Source organism: Cupressus sempervirens, chromosome 8, assembly GCF_028749045.1.
Source record: "Cupressus sempervirens isolate cs-2001-9-10 chromosome 8, ASM2874904v1, whole genome shotgun sequence".
In the NCBI taxonomy this organism is placed as follows: domain Eukaryota; kingdom Viridiplantae; phylum Streptophyta; class Pinopsida; order Cupressales; family Cupressaceae; genus Cupressus; species Cupressus sempervirens.
In genome coordinates this window covers 5118751-5141239 of record NC_143125.1, presented here as the reverse complement: position 1 = coordinate 5141239, position 22489 = coordinate 5118751, and the positions used below count along the sequence as shown (strand labels likewise).

At 36.0% G+C, this 22489-nt stretch overlaps 1 protein-coding gene across 1 annotated transcript in view; it reads left to right on the top strand.

Annotated features, from left to right (window-relative positions):
* LOC149541281 (piezo-type mechanosensitive ion channel component) overlaps positions 1–22489 on the top strand; it is a 288359-nt gene that overhangs the window by 33675 nt on the left and 232195 nt on the right. Inside the window, exon 3 of the mRNA XM_089796579.1 lies at positions 17044–17203. Coding sequence (XP_089652705.1) covers positions 17044–17203 — 160 coding nt within the window. The remainder of the gene's footprint in view (positions 1–17043; positions 17204–22489) is intronic.

The following is a 22489-nucleotide window of genomic DNA, read 5'->3' as shown; positions in this document are numbered from 1 at the left end:
GAACACCTTCTTCACAAGAATAACAAAATTGAGGGATCAATTGGCAACCGTTCGGTATGAAATAGATAGCAAAGAGTTATCCCTAATAGCCTTAGGTGGCCTACCAAGCTCATGGGAATCATTCAAACAAGGCATAAGTGCAAGGTCAAAACTCCCAAAGTTAGACCACTTAAGATCTAACTGTCTGCAAGAATAAGCTAGACAATACCAAAAGGAATCAAACAAAATCCATAAATGAAGACATTGATGTTTTGAATACCAACCATCATAAGAAAGGAAAGAAGAAGAATTTCAAAAGGAAGAAAAATTATAATGGAAAAGGTTCATTCGGACAAAGAAAAGATACTTCCCATGTTCAATGTTTCAGATGTGATCAATATGGTCACTATGCCGCGAATGCCTTGACAGAATTAAGAGATAAGCATCCTACGCTAAAGTTAGAAAAACAAATACAGAAGAGGATTATGAGAAGTTCCTAATCTATTCAGCACTATCAAATCATGCATCAAATAAATTCAATACCTCAGTGATTGAAAGTGGGTCATCTAGACATATCACTGGATTCCGAGAACATTTAGATAATATGGTGGAAGAGACTGAGGAAGAGGTAACTATTGGAGATGATTCTGCACATCCTGTAAAGGAGTGAGAACTTGTAACATCAATTTAGAATCAAGCATCTCTATCCAACTTCAAGATGTACTATTTGTACTTGGAATCAAAAGAAATGTAGGATCAATATCTTCCCTAGAAGATAATGGGTGTAGTGTCTCATTCATGAATGGGTAAGTCCTGGCATGACCAAGGAATGCTACATTTAAGAAGGCCAAAACTATAGGTGAAAGAGAAGGATACCTATACAAAGTTTGCACTAAGACCAAACAAGCACTCATTCATGAAACTTATGATTCTAATGAAATTTAGTATAGAAGATTAGGGCATATACACTTTTGTGCCCTAACCTCAATGAAAAAATTAGCAACAGGAATGCCCAAACTAAACCCTATCCCATAATGGGACATGTAAAGGATGTTCTTTCGGGAAAAACACTAAGGGATCATTTTAAAATAGTTTGAGCAAAACCAAAAATGTATAGAACTAGTCCACTCAGACTTGTGTGGACCTATGTCTACCTCCATGATAGGTTCTCTTTACTATGTAATCTTTGTAGACGATTTCTCTAGAAAGACTTGGATATACTTCCTAAGGTGTAGAGAGTTAGAAGAGATCCGTAAAAGATTCAAATAAATTAAGGCCCTAATAGAGAACTCCTATGGAGAGAAAATTAAAACTCTTAAGAACTGATAAGGGGAAAGAGTACACTCGAGAAATCTTGAAAGAGGTTTGTGTTAATGCCAGGATGGAGAGGGAGCTTACTGTACCCTATAATCCTCAACAAAATGGGGTAGCAAAGAGGAAAAATAGAACTATTGTGGAGGCCACAAAATCAATGATGTACTATCAAAACATAGATACTTCATTTTGGGCAAAAGCATCAAGAACAACTGTCGACATTCAGAATAGATGCCCCCATTCACATCTTGATAATAAAACATCAGAAGTGGCTTTTATTGGGATAAAAACTGATATAAGCCATCTAAGGATATTTGGGTGTCCCGTGTACATTCATGTTCCTAAAGTAAAAAGGACAAAATTAGAACCTTTTGGGAGAAAAAGGATATTTTTAGGCTACAGTGAAACTTCAAAAGCTTATAGAATATACATTCCTGAACAAGAGCAAGTAGAGTTGAGCAGAGATGTCATCTGTGAGGAAGACATTGCCTTAAAAAGGTCAAAGAGCTCAGATGAGTTAGAAATTCTAGACTCACCTAAGAATATGGAGGAAGAATCTAATTCTGAGCCTCAGAAGGTGCAACCAGATAATATAAGATAATGAAATTAATGTCCAACAAAAGACCAACAAAAGGTCTATGGGACTAGAGGAGCATCAAGAGGAAAATCAAATAAAATCCAAATTGATCTTGAGACTTAGAGGGAGCATCAAGAGGAAAATCAAGACAATAATAAGAAAATACCTCTTTGGGCTAGAAAAATGACGAGGAAGCATAAAATTTTGCGGCACCCAAATGGACATTTAGAGAAAGCAAATGGCTTAACAGATTTTCAAACTATGCGGCCCTAATGAATGAGATCATAAACTCAGAACCTACTATTGTAAAAAGAAGCCTTTAAACTTCAAACATGAAAAGATGCCATGATCAATCCATCCTGAAAATGATGTATAGGATATAGTACCTAGACCTAAAGAGAAATCTACTATCTCCTCCAAATGGCTCTTCAAAATCAAACATGTTGCAAATGACAGCATAGAGAAACACAAGGCACATTTTGTGGCTCAAGGGTTCACTCAAAAGGAAAGAGTTGATTATGAGGGGACATTTGCACTTGTTGTTAGATATACTTTTGTTAGAGCAATCTTAGCCATTGTCACAACTAAAGCTTGGAAGAAACACCAAATGGACGTGAAAACTTCATTCTTGAACGAGACCATCGAAGAGGAACTTTATTTACAACCTGAAGGCTTTGTGATCCATAAGGCATCCTCTCATGTATGCGAACTAAAGAAAGCCCCGTACTGACTTAAATAGGCTCCCCAAGCCTAATATGAGAGAATTGACAATTATTTTATGAGATTAGGTTTCTCAAAGAATGATGCAAATCCAAATCTATATTTAAAAATTATTAAAGGTGATATGTTAATATTAGTTCCATATGTTGATGACTTGTTGGTTATAGGAGAAGATCACCTTATTGTTCAATGCAAAAGAGATTTGGCTTCAAAATTTGATATGAAGGACTTGGGTATTTTACAGTACTTCCTAGGTTTGGAAGTCTGGTAGAAACTTGGTGGTATTCTTTTGAATCAAGGAAAATACATTATTGATATTCTGAAAAGTTTTGGGATGCTAATTATAGACCTATGTCTGCACCCATGGAAAGTAAATGTTTGCACCCATGGAAAAAGTTAAAGGAGGCAACGATAGAATCCAAATTTGCAGATTCTACCCTTTATAAACAGATTATCGGATCTTTGATGTACATGGTTAATACTCAACTTGACATTTTCTATGCTGTGAATGCTTTGAGTCAGTTTATGTGTGAATCACGAGAGTTACACCTTGCTGCAACTAAACATATATTGAGTTACCTTCAGAGCACTATTGGATATGGTCTCAAATATGTAAAAGTTGACTTAGATCTACATGGTTACTCAGATTGTGATTAGTCTGAAAGTATGACTGATTGTAAAAGTACCTTAGGATGTTGCTTCAGTTTGGGGTCACTTGCGATTTCTTGGATAAGCAAGAAATTTTCAGTAGCACAAAGTTCTACAGAAGCAAAATACATTGCAGCCTCTATGAGAGCTAGAGAAGCAATATGGCTTAGAAAGTTGATTGTGGGACTATGTGATGAAGCTTTTGAAGCCTAACACAATCTACTGCGACAATCAAAGTTGTATCAAGCTCTCAGTGAATCTTGTGTTCCATGACTGATCGAAGCATATAGAGATTCCGTGTCACTATGTAAGGAATATGATTCAAAAGGAATGCAATCCAGTCGGAGTATGTTAGTACAAATGATCAAACAACTTACATTCTCACCAAGCCTCTCTCTAGAGTTAAAGTGGAGCATTTCAGAAAGAAATTTGGTATGGTTAAAATGTAATTTATTGAGAGTAATTCTCAAAATTGTTTTTTTGTACTAATATATAAATTTTAAAAGATGTTTAATGTGTAAACTCTTTTGTCATGTGTGTGACTCTATGACTTTATGGGCCCCCTGTGTACATTACGGAAAAGTAACAATCTTTCTAATCATGCACACGTGTATTCAACATTGTAAGGTGATGACTTTACAATGTTCACTATCATGACGAATACCATGCTAACTTGATATTTGTGGAAATGTCTTGATAGTTAATATCTCTTGGACTTATTAATAGATATCACGCTGACTTGATATCGGTTGTGTATCAAGATGTTCTTTATGAGATAATCATGGTGGATATTATGTGACGTTATATCTGTGGACATATCATGATATGTTATGGTAGACATCATGCGACATGATGTCATCACACATACCATAACAAGGATATATGAATGTCATGTGACTTAATGTTTTATATACTCCTTGATATCACGAGTTATGTGATATCTAAACCTGTTCATACTTAGTTATCTTCCCTAGCTAAGAGGGAGTGTTGATTTATGATAGCACCAGTCAGATATAGGAATAAATTGTTTGATGCAACTCAACACATATTTGAATGTATGTATATCAGTTCAAACTTCACATAGTTGTTTACCGCATAGGGTAAGAAGTTCAACACAAGTATAACATGATTCAATTCCGAACAGGTACTTTATTCATGTATGCACTTGCAGATTACAATAACTACAATGATTTCTGATTACAATGATGCTTCCAAAGTTCATCTCGGACATGTACATATACCTTTCTGAAGGGGTGACTCAAGCGTCATGCGCCCATTCAGATACTACTCTACCCGTCGGCTACATTATACATTTTACCGACAACATCAGCCTCCCCAAAAAGAAAGGTCGTCTCCGGACGACAATACAACAGAAATCAAAATTTTCTAATGCAATACATCAATGCATAAGTACTAGACAGAGGGATGCGTCCCTGGCGTAGTGGCCGTCCGCGTCCGCAACTCGTTCACCTTTGCTCTTAGCTTGTAGACCTGTTCCTTCCTGATCTTCAGCTCAGCTTCTGCTTCCAACTGGAGCTCTAGGGCTGACTGCATCATCTCTCTCACTTCTCACTTCTTCCAATTCCCTCTCCTTTTCTGCTGCCATCTTTTCTTTTTCTGTCGTCAATTGTTCATTTGCTACTGCTAATTGTTCTTTTGCTGCTAATAGGGCTGTCCTCTTGGATTGTCAGGCCGCCCTCTCCGATTCCTAGGCTGCCTTCTCCGAAGCAAACCTTGCAGCTGATTCCTCCCGAGCTCTCTCAGCTACTAGCTGGTCCGCCTGACTCCTCCGAAGGGTGTAATATATCTCCTTGTGTAACCTTGCGATCTCCTGAATCAGTATCTCAATCCGGCTCTCCTTCACAGGTTCCCTTGTCATGGACCAATCCTGTCGCATCTCTGTGGTTTCCACATCGGGCCATCCCCTCTCCTGAAAACAAACAATAAAGGCAGCTGGACACCCCATCCTCATAAAGGATATGACTCCCTCTAGCTCCTTCCCTATTGACTCCAACGCCTGCATCTTTGCCGAATCTATAACCTGGCGAGCCCGAGATGCTAGAGCTGCGACATCATCAAGAAAAATTGCCTCTGTCCTCGTTGCCTCCTGCACTAGTGGGTGCTTCTGCTGTGTACCCATAGCCTTCTCTACTTTATCCACCATATGCTCAACAGCGCTACGCGTTACTCCTTCATTCTGTGCCTGCGCAATGTGTATTCAACTTTGTAAGGTGATGACTTTACAATGTTCACTATCATGATGAATACCATTCTAACTTGATATTTGTGGAAATGTCTTGATAGTTAATATCTCTTGGACTTATTGATAGATATCACGCTGACTTGATATCGGTTGTGTATCAAGATGTTCTTTATGAGATAATCATGGTGGATATTATGTGACGTTATATCTGTGGACATATCATGATATGTTATGGTAGACATCATGCGACATGATGTCAGCACACATACCATAACAAGGATATACGAATGTCATGTGACTTAATGTTTTATATACTCCTTGATATCACGAATTATGTGATATCTAAACCTGTTCATACTTAGTTATCTTCCCTAGCTAAGAGGGAGTGTTGATTTATGATAGCACCAGTCAGATACAAGAATAAATTGTTTGATGCAACTCAACACATATTTGAATGTATGTATATCAGTTCAAACTTCACATAGTGAACTGATATACCTACACTCACATACATGAAGTTATTATATTCTGCCATTAAACATCTCAGAAAATTATGCTTGTACTGAAATCTATCATATCAATCTAAGTATGCAAGTCTGATCATTCAGATTTATCATTTATTGGAGATCCAACATTATTCCTCGCAGTAAATATCGGTCTAGCAATTATCTATATGGATCGAGCTTATGAGCCTTCACATTAAATAGATCTAAAGACATTATAAGGACTTTCAATTAACTAAATATACACAATTAGGATCCGGGCTCTTAAAGAGAGATTATAAATCATAATCGTGTCTCTTCACCATGAGATATATAGTTGTTAGTCATGTCTGCCCATCTTATGTCTCTTAGATTTAATATTTATATCAGCCAATACCAAGAAAACATCATCGAAATTAATATATGCTTGTTCTCTTCTATATCGGTAATATCAGAACTTAAAGTTTATACATACAGAACTGTTATACAGTCTGCAATTACATTGAAAATTCAGATCTTCATTCATACTGACCATCATCTGCAGAACAGAAATCAAGAGAATATACCTCAAATTTTAAACTGCCATTATTTCTTCACTCTGATTATAGGTTGAATATTCAATTACAAAGACAGTCATTTCATTTTTAAAAGTTTACAATGCTGGGTGTGCAAAGAGATTTTAAACACAAGTGAAGGAGTAAATTACATCACGTATTTTTAAATGGTAGCAAAGCTTTGCACAAGAAAGTTGGTAGTGAGGTGTGTGATACAGAAGCCAATTTCAAGTTTCAACCTCATTGCCTAGAAGCAACAATTACCCTTCCTTGGTTGCATTTCTAAGAAGTGTTTAAAGGGTATCTTCAAGTTGGATGAGCCAACTCTTTGGTAGATAGTTCCCATTCTCGTGGGAGGAGAATTATTGTGCTTAGAGCATTGATATTGCCTCGGCCATTATGGCACGGGCATTGGAATTGGGAACCAAGTATGAAACCATATTGGTGGTGCGGGAATGCGTGTGTAAGGAGTGGTGCTTCGTCATGAAATTGGTGTTGACAATTTGCGGAAGTATGCCCAATATGGCAATTAGATGATGGTGGGGGAGCTTGAATCATCACTATAATAGCTGGTGGTGTGTGGTGCAATGAGCAATAAGGAAATGTGTAAGGTAGAGGCTTAGATTAGGTGGGAAGCACCCAATCTATTCTTGCAAACTCATGAGTAAAGATGGATTCGAAACCTTCCCAAGTAATTGCCCAAAAACCTCTATGAGATAGCTAATCTTCAGTCTCAATCTTTGGATTAGTGACCAACTTATAGGATGTGATGAACGATATGGAATTACAAACCTCTCCACTTTAGGTTTTACAAGCCCAAGCAGGTGATATGTAAAACAACATTCTTTTGATTCTAACTCCCACTTTGTGGATATTATGACAAAGATGTTTTCAATTATATGCAATCAATCATTTGTGTGATATTTTCTCTCTTTGGCTACACACTTGGCTTTAGTAGTCTCTAAGATCTTGGAAACAAGTATTCCAACCCTAAACTAGGAACTTAAACAAACTTAAAATGAATAACATAAAATGGAAATTTTTTTCTTTGAATTTTAAGAAATTCAAGTTGAAGTTAATGAATAGAGTAATATGACTAGTGCCCATCCTAGGGTATATAGAGTCATGAACAAAGTTTAAGTTTTAAAGATTTTAATACAAGAATTAGAAACATAGGCTCCCACTCAGTTAACACCTTGTAGTAACCAAGGTCATAACAATGAAGAGCAATTTATACATACTACCCATGTACACATCTAACAAGATCTTTGCGAATGATTCAAGAAATTTTAATTTTCTACTTTATAGATACTAAAAAACGTTTACACAATGGTGACATAGAGAAAAAGATGAAACCAAGAAATTCTGGAATTCATCAAGAAATTCTCGATTTCTGATTCCATAAGATCTTGGACATACAAAGACATTTTTGAAAATTATTGAATTTGATTTCAAGCTACATCTTTGATTCCAAATCTTACAAAATATTAACACTAATATTTATAAAACTCTACATACAAACATAGGAATGACAACATTATCATCCATATTTACTAAACTTACAAACAAATTACAACTTTTTGTGATATCCCCTGTATGTAATAAGAATTTGATAAATAGATAAAGTTTACAATCAATCATATATATATTGATCATTTAACTAAATAATTATTAATTAATTTAGACTATGATTATAATCCATATCTCTTATATATAAAGAGGCACGTTAGACAACAATTAGTAAAGACTAATTAACAACGATAATAGTCTTGGAGGGGTACGAGTGAAAGAAGGCAATGCTGTAAACACATAAGACACGACCCATCACTCCACGAAAGAGAGATATAATGGTCCCTTAGGTATACTTGCAAGGCACTAAGACAAGAAAATAGAAAGGTTTAGAACAGTTTCAACAATGTTATGAGATTGAACAATCAATTGCTAAAGTTTAACACGGTCATCTATCTCTGAGCAGCTATCAATAGACTGCAAGACAAGGGATAAGCTCTTGTATAAGTTTTTTATGTCTCTATAATAGGTATAACATTTGATAAATGATTGATGAACATGCTAAATACATACCAATAAATAAATATTATAATTTTGTACAACAACCATATTCAATCTTATTTACCATTTGGCTAGAAGGGAAGGCTGCGATGTTTCCATGGAGGGGCTTGTATAAATCCAAGCAGTGGCTATTGTCCCAAGATAGGGTAGGGGTCAATGTCCCAGAAGACTTGAGGGTGAATCCCAAGATAGGATACAAGATTGGACTTGTAAACTTTGTGGGAGCCCATTGCAGTTGGTCACTAGGCGCCTTGGATAACAACTACTTTCATCTTTGAGCTGCGCCTTGGATAACAACTACTTTCATCTTTGAGCTGGAATAATAATAAGATTGGATATGGGGGTTGTAATGTTACATAGAGATTATTTTGGGGGTGTTAATGTTACATTGAGATTATTTAATCTGATTAAATAATAGAGAATTCTTTTATTATGAATATCTTTGCTTGAATCCTTGCATCTTAGGACATACAATGTAGAATTGTTGGTAAACAGATTTGCCACTTAGAAAATATGTGATTTAACCCAATGGAATATGTGGAAAATCATTTTCTCCAACCGTTGGATAAGCCCTTGATATCCAACCTTCCTCTACGTTTAGAGGGGCAGCTCCCTCGTAAGATATAATTTTTGATTTTCAAATAAAGACAACTACAACTTAGAAGACAGAAAGGAAACTATTGATGACGAATACACCACACGACTTCAATGCTTCCCTAAAATTGATGTAAACCGGTAATGAAAACAAACAAGAACTAGGCTTGAAAGCTATGATTGACACAATACTAATTCAATGATTCATGAATATTTACACCATACCATGAAAATACTCATTACAAAGAATCAACACTTCAACAATTCAGATTTTGTAGAAAAGAAAATGTAAAATGTACTTTCTTTTATTTCTTAGCACCAAGAACATAAGAAAATTGCTGATTAGAAGAACAAGATTGTACGCACTTTCCAAAAATTGCCTTGCTATCAAAACAAAGTGTCCCTCGTCTCTAAATCCGAAAGTCCCCTACTACATGCCTTGTTCATGAATTTATAATCTATTCTAGCATAACCAACTTTTTGGGTTCATAGCTACTCAAAAAGTTAAGAGTTTGGACTACTCCGAAGATAGTTCATAACGAACTCTAGCTTTTACAACTCTAACTTTCAATGCTTAACTACTACTAGGAAAAAGTTAAGGCATTGACCAAAACCAAAATTGATTCTAAAGTTGACCTCTTTACAAAAAATATACATACAAAACATTTGAGACAACCTTAGACGCATCTACTCCTAAATTTTAATTGCGATCACCGATATCTGTGCTTGCTCTTTGATCTGGAGGTGCTGTGAGTAGCTGAGTCAAATTCGCCTTGTATGATCTGAATGATTTGATTACTTGTGCCAAAGCTTTATTTTTTGATGATGACCACACTATGCATTTTCAGCTTGCTTAGATCACGACTCTCCTGATTTCATCCAACTCTAGGTGTAACTTGGCAACTTTTGAATACAGAGTCTAGTGCCATTGAGAGAGCTCAATCTCATCATAATGTCTACATCTGAAAACTGTTTACTGCCAAGCTTAGTGCTGATTTTTAATTCAATGCATTCTAAATTAGAAGATATTTCTAGATCCTGAGTATGTTCACTAATAGGAATACCTTCCAAAATTGCTGGTATACTCCCTAAGGTTTTTCTTTTCAATTGTTTGCAACCGTTTAAGAACTTATCTTCTTCAGCTAACTGCTGATTCATGCTATCATGCTTCCATTTGATGTTCTCCAGCCATATGTCAATTTGCTCTTCTTCTCCATTGGTGACTAATTTCAAAGATTTGACAATGTCACAATCTATTTCTTTAATCTCTACTAAATTAGCATCAATTTCTCTCCAGAATGTTTGTTGTTCCTTGAGAGTTGCTAACTCTTTTTGAATGTTTTGCTGTATGTGATTTGCTTTAACATATGTGACCTTCACCTCTTTTAATAGGCTTGAGGCTTGCTCCTTCATGTGTTTCATCCATGCTTTTACCATCTTGCTGTATGCCTGACATTCTTCTATGTTTTGAGTGACATCTTCCCCAAACATCTTCTTGGGATCTTTCATTATTTCTATACAAACTTTAGGATTTGGGAATGAATCACCTACCATTGATAGTATACATGAAGAAAAGGATTGAACTTGATGCTTGAGCTGATTTTTAACTTGCTTGTCTCTTTTTGACTGTTCGATTAGGACAGCAGCTGACACTTGGAAGTTATGCTCTTTACCCTCACAAGCAGTTCGACCCAAATCCACTTGAGTTATGTTAAAATCAGCTTCATCCGCCTCATCTATGTTCTTCGATATGACCGGTTGTGCAATTTCAACAAAGGTTTCCTAAGGTAGGATTTACCGCTAGCCTAGAATTTTAGTTTTCTTCACTTTCGTACCTTCATGTACTAGATCAGGCACAACATCTAGGTTTGGTGCTTCCAATTGGATCACTCTTTTCTTCTTTCTCTCCCAACTTTGTTGTAACCAAGATGCTGAGATAGTGATAGATGAACCAATTACTGAAGGAACCTGTAGGACTATAGTTGGGAAATCCTTGTTATTAGCATTCTCTGTAATGGGCACCTCTTGAGTCCCTTCCACACTTTCAGGAGACAGAGAGCGTGTAGGAGATGCTATGGATTGAATCATTTCATCTACAAATGATGATGGTAAAGCATTCATCTTAGGAGCTTCATCTATCATTTTTTGGATTGGATTTAAAGCTTTCTCTTTGGGCTTTGACCTTTTCTTCCTGATGACTGTGTTGAGCTCACATGTTGAAACTATATCAATTCTTCTACTTGAATCTTCATCATCACCTCCACCTTGTGCGCCATGTAAAGAACCAGAAGAAGTAGGTATGGAAAGTGGAATAGCTGAAATAGAAGTACCTTCCTGTGGACTATTATTTTTCTTTGCATTGCCTCTCCCTGTTGGCCTAGTGGATGTGGCTTCTTTCATTTTAATTTTTAACCAGTTCTCTGTTCGTTGAATCACAAAGAAGGTTCTTTCTCTGAGGTCTTTCAATTCTGGCAAGGACCACTTAATTTATGGCAACTCCAGCAACTATATTCGCTCAAAGAAGAAAGGATCAATTAGATTCGACCCATCTTCCTTTATGCCTGTCACATCCCATCCCATTTTCTAATCAGTGATTTGCTACACTTTAAATCTCATCCAATCTCTTTTTCTCACCTCGAAGTCATTCTCACAATTTGCCCAATAATCTTCCATTGTAGGAAAATGAAGCTAGCTAAGTCCTAGTATCAGGTTGTTTAAAAGTACCTGCTGCCATCAAATGGGAAACGATTTGAAAAGAGTTCAAAGTTATCTTCACCATAGATCTTTCAATATTTTGGGCATTTGAGGAAGAAAGACAACTATAGTGTCCGATACCGATTGGGAAAGGAATGCATCTTTTGTTCTTGCACTTCTTGTTTACCTGACCAATTTGTCTGCAAACTTCCGAAAGTACCAACCTATCATCTACAAAGCAAGGCAACATAAGAGGACAATCTTGAAAACCTCCAATGTGAATTTAGGTAAACCGAGGATATTGTATGAAGAGGCTACCATAAGTACTGATGAGACTGGCTACTTCAGGAGAAATTCGAAGTCCTATATCTCCTTGAAGCTCTCTAGCTGTGAGCATAGAAAAGACATTGTTCACCCTACAAAAGTGCACATTGCTTTGTTTCACTTGCAACTGGGATAGTAAGTATAGATTTACGTAGCTACATTGTATTCCCCATATGGATTGAGGCTAGGCCATGATTTCATACTAGCAATTACATACATAAGATACGAAGACATCTAGAATTCCCGATTCATATTGAATTCAGTCAACTGACGGTAAAGGGCGTCACTAATCACTTCTACCCAATCAATGAATTGTTTTCCAGTGGTGATGGTACTAATGCACAAAAACATCCAATCCTTAAAGTCCTCAATTGCCTCATTTCCCACTATTCCACTGAGAAGAATGATCATGTCGGAAATGTCTTCATTAAAAAGGTTTCTACGCAGTGCTCTTGGTATCTGCGACTATCCTCTTCTAGGTTGATCCAGCCAACTCTTCGCAATAACATTCAAATGCATCTTCTTATTTTGATGGAAATATCCTCGAGCACCTTCTTTAGAGATCTCTGTGAGCTCTTCTCTTACTGGCAATTTGAATGTGATGGAGATAGACACTGGATCCAACGTCGCCACGACATTACCTCCTGAAGTCTTAATGTCTCTACAATTCGAATGATATGCCTTGATACATTCCAAAACCAGTTTGGTACATTGAAGTGCGAGCGGATTTCCTCCTACATGAGCCAACCCGCTGTCCAATGTTCGTTGTGCCAAAGGCAATCTATTCTTTTTTGCTCATCTCCTGCAAAAAATCTGCAATGTCTATTTGTCCCATTTTGGTATTTAATATCTCGGGAAGCGTGCTTGTCAGTATTGCGGGAGGTTCCTTGCCTTGGAATTTGTACCTCATAGTATTGCTTACAACTCCTTGTCCTGGTGGGATGTCAAATGCAAATTCAGTGTTCCCTTTGCTTCTTATTTTTAAACTCTTGATTCTATCCCCTTCAGATAATCATAAAACGCTATCAAAGTCCCTATTATGTCCATAGGTTCCCACATTTACTTGAAGCATTTTATCAAATAGTTTATAAGTGTCGATGAATTATCGGTGCCATTAAACTTCCACTTGCATGGATATATTAGAGTGATTTTTAGCATAGGAAGATGAAGGTTGACATCGAACTTTGTAAGAAATCCATTTTAACACCTGCAGTTGTGTCTATCTTGCCAATTGCACACATATTTTGCGAATATTGAGATCACATCTTGATGTGGAGTTTCATCAAATAGTTAACGAGTCTTGCCATTATATTCTGTTCACATCAATTGGGCATTTGATCAAACATATTGGGCCCATGTGTATATGCATATACATAAGCATTTTGTCAAATAGATGTCATGTTAGCATCCTATGTCTGATTCCATATGTTACTTACACCTAAATTAAGTCTCCCTTATCGTCTGCATTGGATGGTAGCATTAGAATGACTTTCAGCATGCTCTGTACCTTAAAACTCTGTCTGGCAGCTCCCATAGCTCTGTATGCTCCTTGATCAACTATTTCATGCTAAGAATGGTGATAGAGGATGTAATTTGGAATCTGAAGCAATATATTACGTGACAACTTCTACAGTTCTGGATGCTGCGGGTTGCAAGAATGAAGGTCCTTGTTCAAACAGTGCATGCACCTTGTCTATGCATGTTTTATGTGTCTGTTTGGAATCTTTGAGATTGCTGAGTAAAATCTCATAACCGCGAGTTGGGGAGCTTGGGCACTCAGTCAACACATTATGGACTCCTGCTTTTGCCCGCAGCTCATTCTTTTGTATGCTTCCAGCAACACTTTGCATGAAACGATCTTTCTCCAGGTATTCAGTCAAACAGTTTACGTGCCTTGTCACTTCTGCTACCTCAATGTTCTAATTCTATTGCAGGGGAAAGCTATAGCTCTTAGATGGATGTGTGAGTGGGATAAGAGCAAATGGGATAAGAGGGAACACTTCGTTCAAGCTGGCTGCTCTGTCTGCAGGAGAAATTCAAGTCTTACTATCTCTAGGGTGCCGTCTAGGTTTGCATTTAAATGAAGAATTCAGTAACTCACTTCCCTTAATTCGGATTTCCCCATACTATGCATATTGTGTCATGGTTTGGAGTATTTTCAGTTTGTATTTCAGGGGTGGTTATACAAATTGGGGTTCAGGTTCAGATTAGGGAAAAGGTTAGAACGCAGTGTTGCTCGCATTGAAGATGAGGATACATCAGATGATGGAGAAATCGTTAATAATTCTCCTATCAATTACAATTTTGTGTGTTGAATTGTCATTTGTGGAGGTTGGTGACATTGGAGGATGGAGGAATTTCCATCATCTCAAGTTAGCTTCTCGCTTTGAGATGATGCCTGCATGAGAAGCGTTTCTGACTTTTCTTTCTCAGTTCTGTTGTTTTCTTTCTAATGCTGATAAACTTGAAGAATACATGTTTTGTGAAGCTTAGCTTTGGAGACAGGTTTAGGACTTGATATTGCACTCAATATGGATGTAATAACCCTGACCTGGCTATAACTTGAACAATTCCGATTTTGCCAATTTCTTACACCAATTGGTTGGTTTGGCATTTTATCAAACACTTGGTACACAAACTCTCCAGCAGTGTAATTAGAAAATGTAAAAGAATTTAGCGTTTTTTGATATAACCAAAATGTATGTTCTGCTTGTGTTTAATTCTCTTTTGAATTTTTGAAGTTTAGCAATGATAGAGGAAATACAATGACAATGAATAACGAATCAATTTTAATTCTGTCAATTTATTTGATATAAATAAATACAGTTCTAAGATGAACTTATTCCAAATTCACATTGCATACAAAGAACCTGTTTACAGTTCGTGTAGAATTCAGAATTAACCAGTATGTTGTCCAGCTCCAGAATGAAAGACATGCACACTGTGGACACCTTAAACTCCTGCTGCAAGGCTCTTGTTTGAGTTTGCCACCCTCCTATAGTTTACGCTGACCTCTATGATGCAAAAAACAAGGCCCGATAGTGCAACTACAGGCCCCAGCACTCAAACGCAGGGCAGGAAAGCAGATCGCAAGGCTGTAATTTATAAACGTAAGCCCTTAACTCTTAAAAGTTGGCCTTCCCAATTGTTTGCAGACCTCCAAATAGTCAACGCAGGACTCCAGGGAAAAGACGCAGACCTCTACAGGAAGTCACAGCTTATAAACAAATCAAACTGCTGCCTTAATATAGGACGACAGCTCTTCAAAATCCCCAATACAATTCCGTCCACCAAGTCACAGGTTACACAGTTACAGTGGCATGATGTGAACAAGAACTGGCCTCCCAATTTGGAAAAAAAGCCAACACCTAAGACCAGATCCCTTCAGGTGCCTACTGACCAATTAAAACTTGCAACTCCTCACAGCCAATCAACGTCTCGTTAGCAAAAGTAAAGAACACATAGGAAATTCAATGCTATCAAACTCTTATTTAAATCTGCTATACCTCGCAGCAGATTCAATACACCTCTCAGAAAATCAGACCCTTATACCTCAGCAAGGGTTTAGAAATCAGAAAACTCAGGAAACTCTTTACAGGCAACAAAAGCAAATAAACAATCAGATAATTGAATGCTTTTCCATCAAAATGAGCTCATATTTATTACCCCCATTGGTACAAAGTTTTCCAAAAGCAACTTCACTTAAGAAGCTTCACCAATACAATATCATTTTATAACATTATTCTAATAAAGTGCTATTATAATAATGAAATTTTAATAATTAATTAATAAATATGAGCTGACACAATAATAGCCCCATCAGATGCAGGTGATGACCGACTACCACTGCCACCATCTGCACTGCTAAATATGGAAACTGCCCAAATTAGACTTACTAAAACTAGTAAGTGCACAACTAAGACCCCTAAATCATGCTGTCAACTCACGAGGGTTGCTATAATGAACTGACTCAATCAACTGCAAGAACTCGCCAAAAATGGGGATATTACAATGGATTGTTGTCGAATGGGCTTTAGAGTATATGATGAAAAATTATACCCTTCCGTGGTCACTTGGCAATGATTCAAGAGGCTGTGATTCAAGAGTTCGGGACTGAGTGCTTAAGAACACAACTCAAAGCTACACCTTTCTGAGGGTTACAAGACAACTTGATGGAGCCTTGCTTGGTTCAGAATTTGCTATTTCAAAAGAACATTTTCTCAAAATATATATTCATATTATATAATCAATATGTTTTATTTTGTAAGCCTTCAGGGTGGGGGGGGGGGAGGTTGGTGTAATACATTGTTAGGGAGAAGAAGTTTGAAACTGCGGAACAGTTTGTAACAGTTACCAAACTGTCGGCTATGCAGTTACCAAACTGCATGATGTATCAAAACATTCTCCGCTTTCACTTTACAGGAATACAAAACTTCAATTTTTTTAATTGAGGAGTCTATTAGAGTGTTTCAAATGATTCAAACCCAAATGGGTAACAAGGAGGTTCTAACTTTGTTGCATAACCAAATATATCTGTGCTTACACATATATGTGGGAACACAAGCTGGAACAGGCAAAAAGGGGGCATGTAATAGAAACATGTTTAGTATAATTTGTTATAACTGTGTATTTTGTGTCAGTGATTTTATAATGATATTATAATTCATCAAAAATAGTTCGTAGTAACATGTCCTTTTGTGTGTCCATTGTTTTGATTACTTGTACCATGTAGTGAATCCTAATGAAGAGATGGTCTTATCTGCATGAGTTTTTTGGCATGCCATTTTAGTGTTTTCATTAAGAATAGCTTTATTTAATGTTAATAACCATATTATATCACTAACTAAACAGTTCTTTAACATCAATTTTTGCATTGTTTACCAGGTCAGAATTCATGGAAATTAAAGGTTTTATGGATTTTGGTGATAGCCATAACAGTTATGGTGATTCTTGCTGAAAGTGCATTTTATTTTGTATGGAGTATGAAAATGGAAAATTGGAGAATAGCAGGGCTCTGGTGGGCGAAGCTCATAGGATTTACAAGGTGACATTCTTCTATTGTGTATCTTCAAAAAACTCCTCTCAATCAACTTCAGAGATTGCTTCTTACTCTTTTCTTATAGTTTGACAGATTATATTTTGTGTGTGATATTAATGAGATAAACAAAATACAGTTTAACATGGTGACAATTCTAAATATGGAGTCTGCTATACACCATTCTTTTTAATAGGGAAGAGCACAACGGTTTGCTACCTTCCAGAGTGAAGGGAGCCACTTTTTTGGTCGTCACCATTTTTAACCTGCTGAGTGAATAAAGGTAGTCAAATATAATGTTTTTTATAATGCATGATGATCTGAAGATTGAGGGGCACTAAATTCATCGATTTTCTATAAATAAATTGTTAATTTTATCACATACATACATACATACATACATACATACATACATACATACATACATACATACATACATACATACATACATATATATATATATTTAAAAATTGTAGTTAATATTAGATGTCTTCAATTGGGATTATCTATAGGTGCCTTAGCCCAGGAAAGAGATTTTTTTTTTTTTCAAAATCATGGCTAACAAACCAAAACAGAACACTTAAACGAATAACCAAAATGGCAAAATATGATCATAAAGGCTTAATACCCCATCATCTTGGGGACAGTTTTCATGCCAACACACACTTCAATCTTGAACCAGCTACACAAGGGTAATGAAAATTCAATAGCAGGGTGTCATAAAAAATGGTTTAAAAAGATTACATTTAAGCCTACTGCATCAATTTCAGATCCAACCAAAATTCTTGTCCAAAGCTAAAAATCCAAACCCAAAGAATTCCACATAGCAGAACTAGCAGATCCTACAACTTCACATTCCAGAAGTGTATTCAAATTGATAGAGCATACAAATAAAAAAGACAGAAAGTGTACCATGATTCATAGGCAAATAAAATGCAAATTACAGTATGTTGATATCAGGGATGTTTACAGTTTATTACACAAATGCTTATAAAGCATTGTATTCTTGTATTATTTTTTACTAACATCCTTTCAATTAACCAACTCCAACAAATGTAAATACACTAACCTCACTTATTTCAAAGTTTACATTAGCCACAAAACTAGTAACCACAGTTGTTTCAAAGTTCGCATAATCCACTAGCATGGTTGCCAGATGACTGGTACTGGTATTTGTATGAGAGATTGTTACCAGTACTGGTATTTATTTTGTAAAAATGGGAGACCGTGATACATGGAGATGGTAGTTTCAAATGTAACCTAATAATCAATTAATTTTTTAATACTAAAGTGAAAATTCTAGCATCCCAAACAAAATCACATATGTTAATTTCTTGGATTTTGAGATATTGCTGATATGGGAGACATGTCAAGACACACCCTAGGGGGTGGGAGATGTGTCTCCTTGCAACTATGTTGACTATTATTGTCAAGTCTGCCTTTTCTCCCAGAAGGGACGTGAAAGTAGTGGCGCTTCTCAAATACTCTACCATCTCAAAGTGAGAAGCTAGCTTGAGTTCAAAAAGTTCCTCTATCCTCTAATAGCCCCCCATTTGTCACCTTTACACTCTATTTTCCAAAAGTAGTCTGTGTCTTTGGAATTGCTGTTAAGCTTAGTATTAATGGCATCAAGAGTACAAACATTATATGATGCATGCATGGTCATGATCAAATACAAAAATTGGTATTTGGACCCAACCAGTAATGCACCCTTAGAACCCATCTTCAAACAGAAGTTTGACAAAATTTCCCCGTTTATCACCATATAGAAATTATTTCAGTTTTCTCACAATGTCAAATTATCTATTAATTTAAAAAAAAATCTCCCAACGTTTGAATAACAAATACCTTCAAGGATATAGATTTTGTAGTGCATGAGAAAATTACTTAAGAAGTATTGAATTTATCTTTCTTGTCCATACGAAATAAATCTTATAATTCTTGACCATTGAGGCTATTGATACTCTGTTTCTTAAATAAACCATTCCTTCTTAATTTCAATAGATAGATCAATCTGATAGAAAATAATTGAAAAGTTTATGCCCTACGCTTATTCAAACAGTAATTTGATTGCCTCAAAATTAAGAATCTCCTGATTTTTTTTAATCATGCTGCTGAGTCTTACCTTCAGGAAACTCCAATTGTGACCTTGGGTAGGATATTCAGTTATATATGATGGCATCAGAATATTAGTATGTTATTGATGTCAAAATACATCTGGAAATAATACTCTAAAATGAAATAGACTTCTATAAACACTTGTGTCAGAAGATAAACTCTACAAACAGTCTTTTTGGAATATCATTCACATATGCTGATCATTCTGCACTTCATGTATTAACAGCTGAGTCTTTTTGGAATATCATTCACATATGCTGATTTTTTTTAATCATGCTGCTGAGTCTTACCTTCAGGAAACTCCAATTGTGACCTTGGGTAGGATATTCAGTTATATATGATGGCATCAGAATATTAGTATGTTATTGATGTCAAAATACATCTGGAAATAATACTCTAAAATGAAATAGACTTCTATAAACACTTGTGTCAGAAGATAAACTCTACAAACAGTCTTTTTGGAATATCATTCACATATGCTGATCATTCTGCACTCCATGTATTAACAGCAGCCATTGATAGAACAAATCTGTAAAGCAGTATTATGATGACAGCTTCAATTGTGTATAAAGCCACTCTCTTGAGAGCTGACAAAATCCATGTCAAAATAACTATTGCAACATGATCTGAAGATTGTATGAAATATGAACTACTTCTTCAGCCCTGACAGCATTCAAAGTCTCTATATAAAAACATGTCATTTATTGAATGAAATGTTATTTTGAAAATGTTGAGTTTCAAATATTGTTAATAATGCTTCCAGCAAGTCAGATTGTTTTGAACAGGTGAAGAAGTATCCACATAAGGGGAAGTTTGTAATTAAAAGACAAAAGGCAACATGAGACAAATTGCAGTTACAGCTGCCACTTGCAACTAAGGCACAAAATACCTTGGAGATTAAAGGTGTCGTTTAACAAAGGGCCATATAAGACAAACCTTGATATATTTGAATCTTGTGATGTTTTTTAAAAGGCAAGGCTAAATGGTTTATAGACAAGACGCGACAAAGAGGAAGGTGGACAGTTGGCAGTGGGTAAGGAATTGAACAGTTTGCAGTAGTTGGAGATTGGTTATAACCAATTTAAACCTCTTGACTATATGCATTTGATCATTCTATTTTAAGACTTATTTGAAGGCTTTTTCATTTTGAGAATTTGTGCATGTAGTATCATGTGAAGAACACGTTTTCAATTGTGATTAAAGTAATACAGTGTTGAGTGTGTAAGATGCAAAAGAAAGATTGAAATTAATATTGAGGGAGCAAGGTCACCGGGAGACGGGGAGACTTCGAGGTCTCCGGTACTAGTACTGGTACCGGTATAGCAATTTTTCAAATAGGAGACGGGGGTACTTGGAGACGGCAATTTTTTTTTATTTTAATTTTTTTTAATAGTTTATAGAGTCTAATACTAAAAGTAAATACAAAATTTGAAAATAGTAATACTGTAAGACTAAAGTAAATAATAATAGTAATGTCACATTAAAAATTAAAATAGACTCATAGAGTCAAAGATTTCAAAACTCAAATGATCACAATATTGTATCTCATAGACATTTGTTTTTCGAATATTGCATATGATCACCATCATATCAGATTGATAATTGCTGAGATTATCATTACATATTCAAATTTTAAATTCAAAAAGTATAGTTTGATGCTGAATTGCCGACATGCAAACAAAAATGAACACTTTGTACAATAAACAAAAAAATGAAATATATCTAGTATTAGTATTTCGATGGTACTATCATTTACTCCACAAGGTTGTGATCATCCATCTCAAGGTCTTCAGCTATCATGCTCTCCAAAAAATCATCACTCTCCAAAAATATTTTAAATGATTTAATCATTTAAATTGTTGAATAAAAATAATTTTTTAAAAGTGTTTCTAATGTTTTTAAAGTTATTAATTTATTAAATAAAATATTTAAATGATTTAATCATTTAAATTGTCGGTGGTCTTAATTTTTGTATTAAAAACATTAAAATGAGGGCTAAAATATATATAATTCTTTAATATTATATTTTACATTTATATTTTACCAGGAGACTTCGGGGAGACATCACTTTTTGGATTAGGAGACGGGGAGAATTCAGGAGACTTCGTCGTGAAGTCTCCAACCTTTTTTGAGGTCTCCGGAGATGCGAAAAGTCTCCGAGACGCGACTTTTAGGGGGGAGATGGGTCTCCTGGTAACCATGTGAGGGAGTGTGAAATGGATGATATATTTTATAGTTGCTGTATATATTCTATGAGGATTAAAAGCTTTGTGTAGTGAGTTCTCTTTGGAATTGGTCAATCAAGGCGTCAGAAAATATTGATAAGATTTGAAATGCTGAGTATATGGTTGAAAGAAAGGTATGGGAAAATGGACTAGGCTGAGAACAAGCATCTTCTCATTCTTTGAGAAAACTCCGTCTTCTTGTTGTCCTCAAAGGGGAAATTCAACGCAAGCAGGGATAATCTTGCACTTAGAAAAAAATTATCATCTTATAGCTCCCAAAAGGAAATTTGACCCATGCTTGGATAGTTCCTGACACTAGGAATTTTTTTCATCCTTCGTTATTGCCTTAAAGGGAAAAACAGTATTAGTTTGGATTGATTTGATACTTTGAAAATTTGCTCCCCAAACTTAGCCTTGGGGGAAAATCATCCATTGTTGAACAACTTTAGACTTAAGAAAAAATCTTCAAGTTCCAAGCTCATCTCAAGGGGAAAATTGACCCCTATCTTGACAACTTCCAAAGTTCGAATTTTTTTGAATCTTTGGGGTTTTAAAGAAAAGAATCAGAGTGTGGAGGAAGAAGGGGTGGATATGGTTTCACATTGGAGGACATTGAGGAGGATGAGAAGGATGAGGAGTCATTTTCAATGCCAACTACATCCAGGATGGAGGACGGGCCGCAACTTCAGTCAGACTTACCAAGCGAGGAGGCACAATCACGCTAAGTGCAAACTTCTATGACTAGACTCTCAAGTTTTACCTCTCCCTTATGATTGGTTTGGTTGCTGGAATAGGAATAGAAAATTACAGTGTAACCTGAAGACTCGCACCCCCTCCCAAACCTTGAAGTACCCGTCCCCGAGACGTCCCCGGACCGGGTACTTCCAAAGTTCGATTTTTTTTGAATCTTTGGGGTTTTAAAGAAAAGAATCAAAGTGTGGAGGAAGAAGGG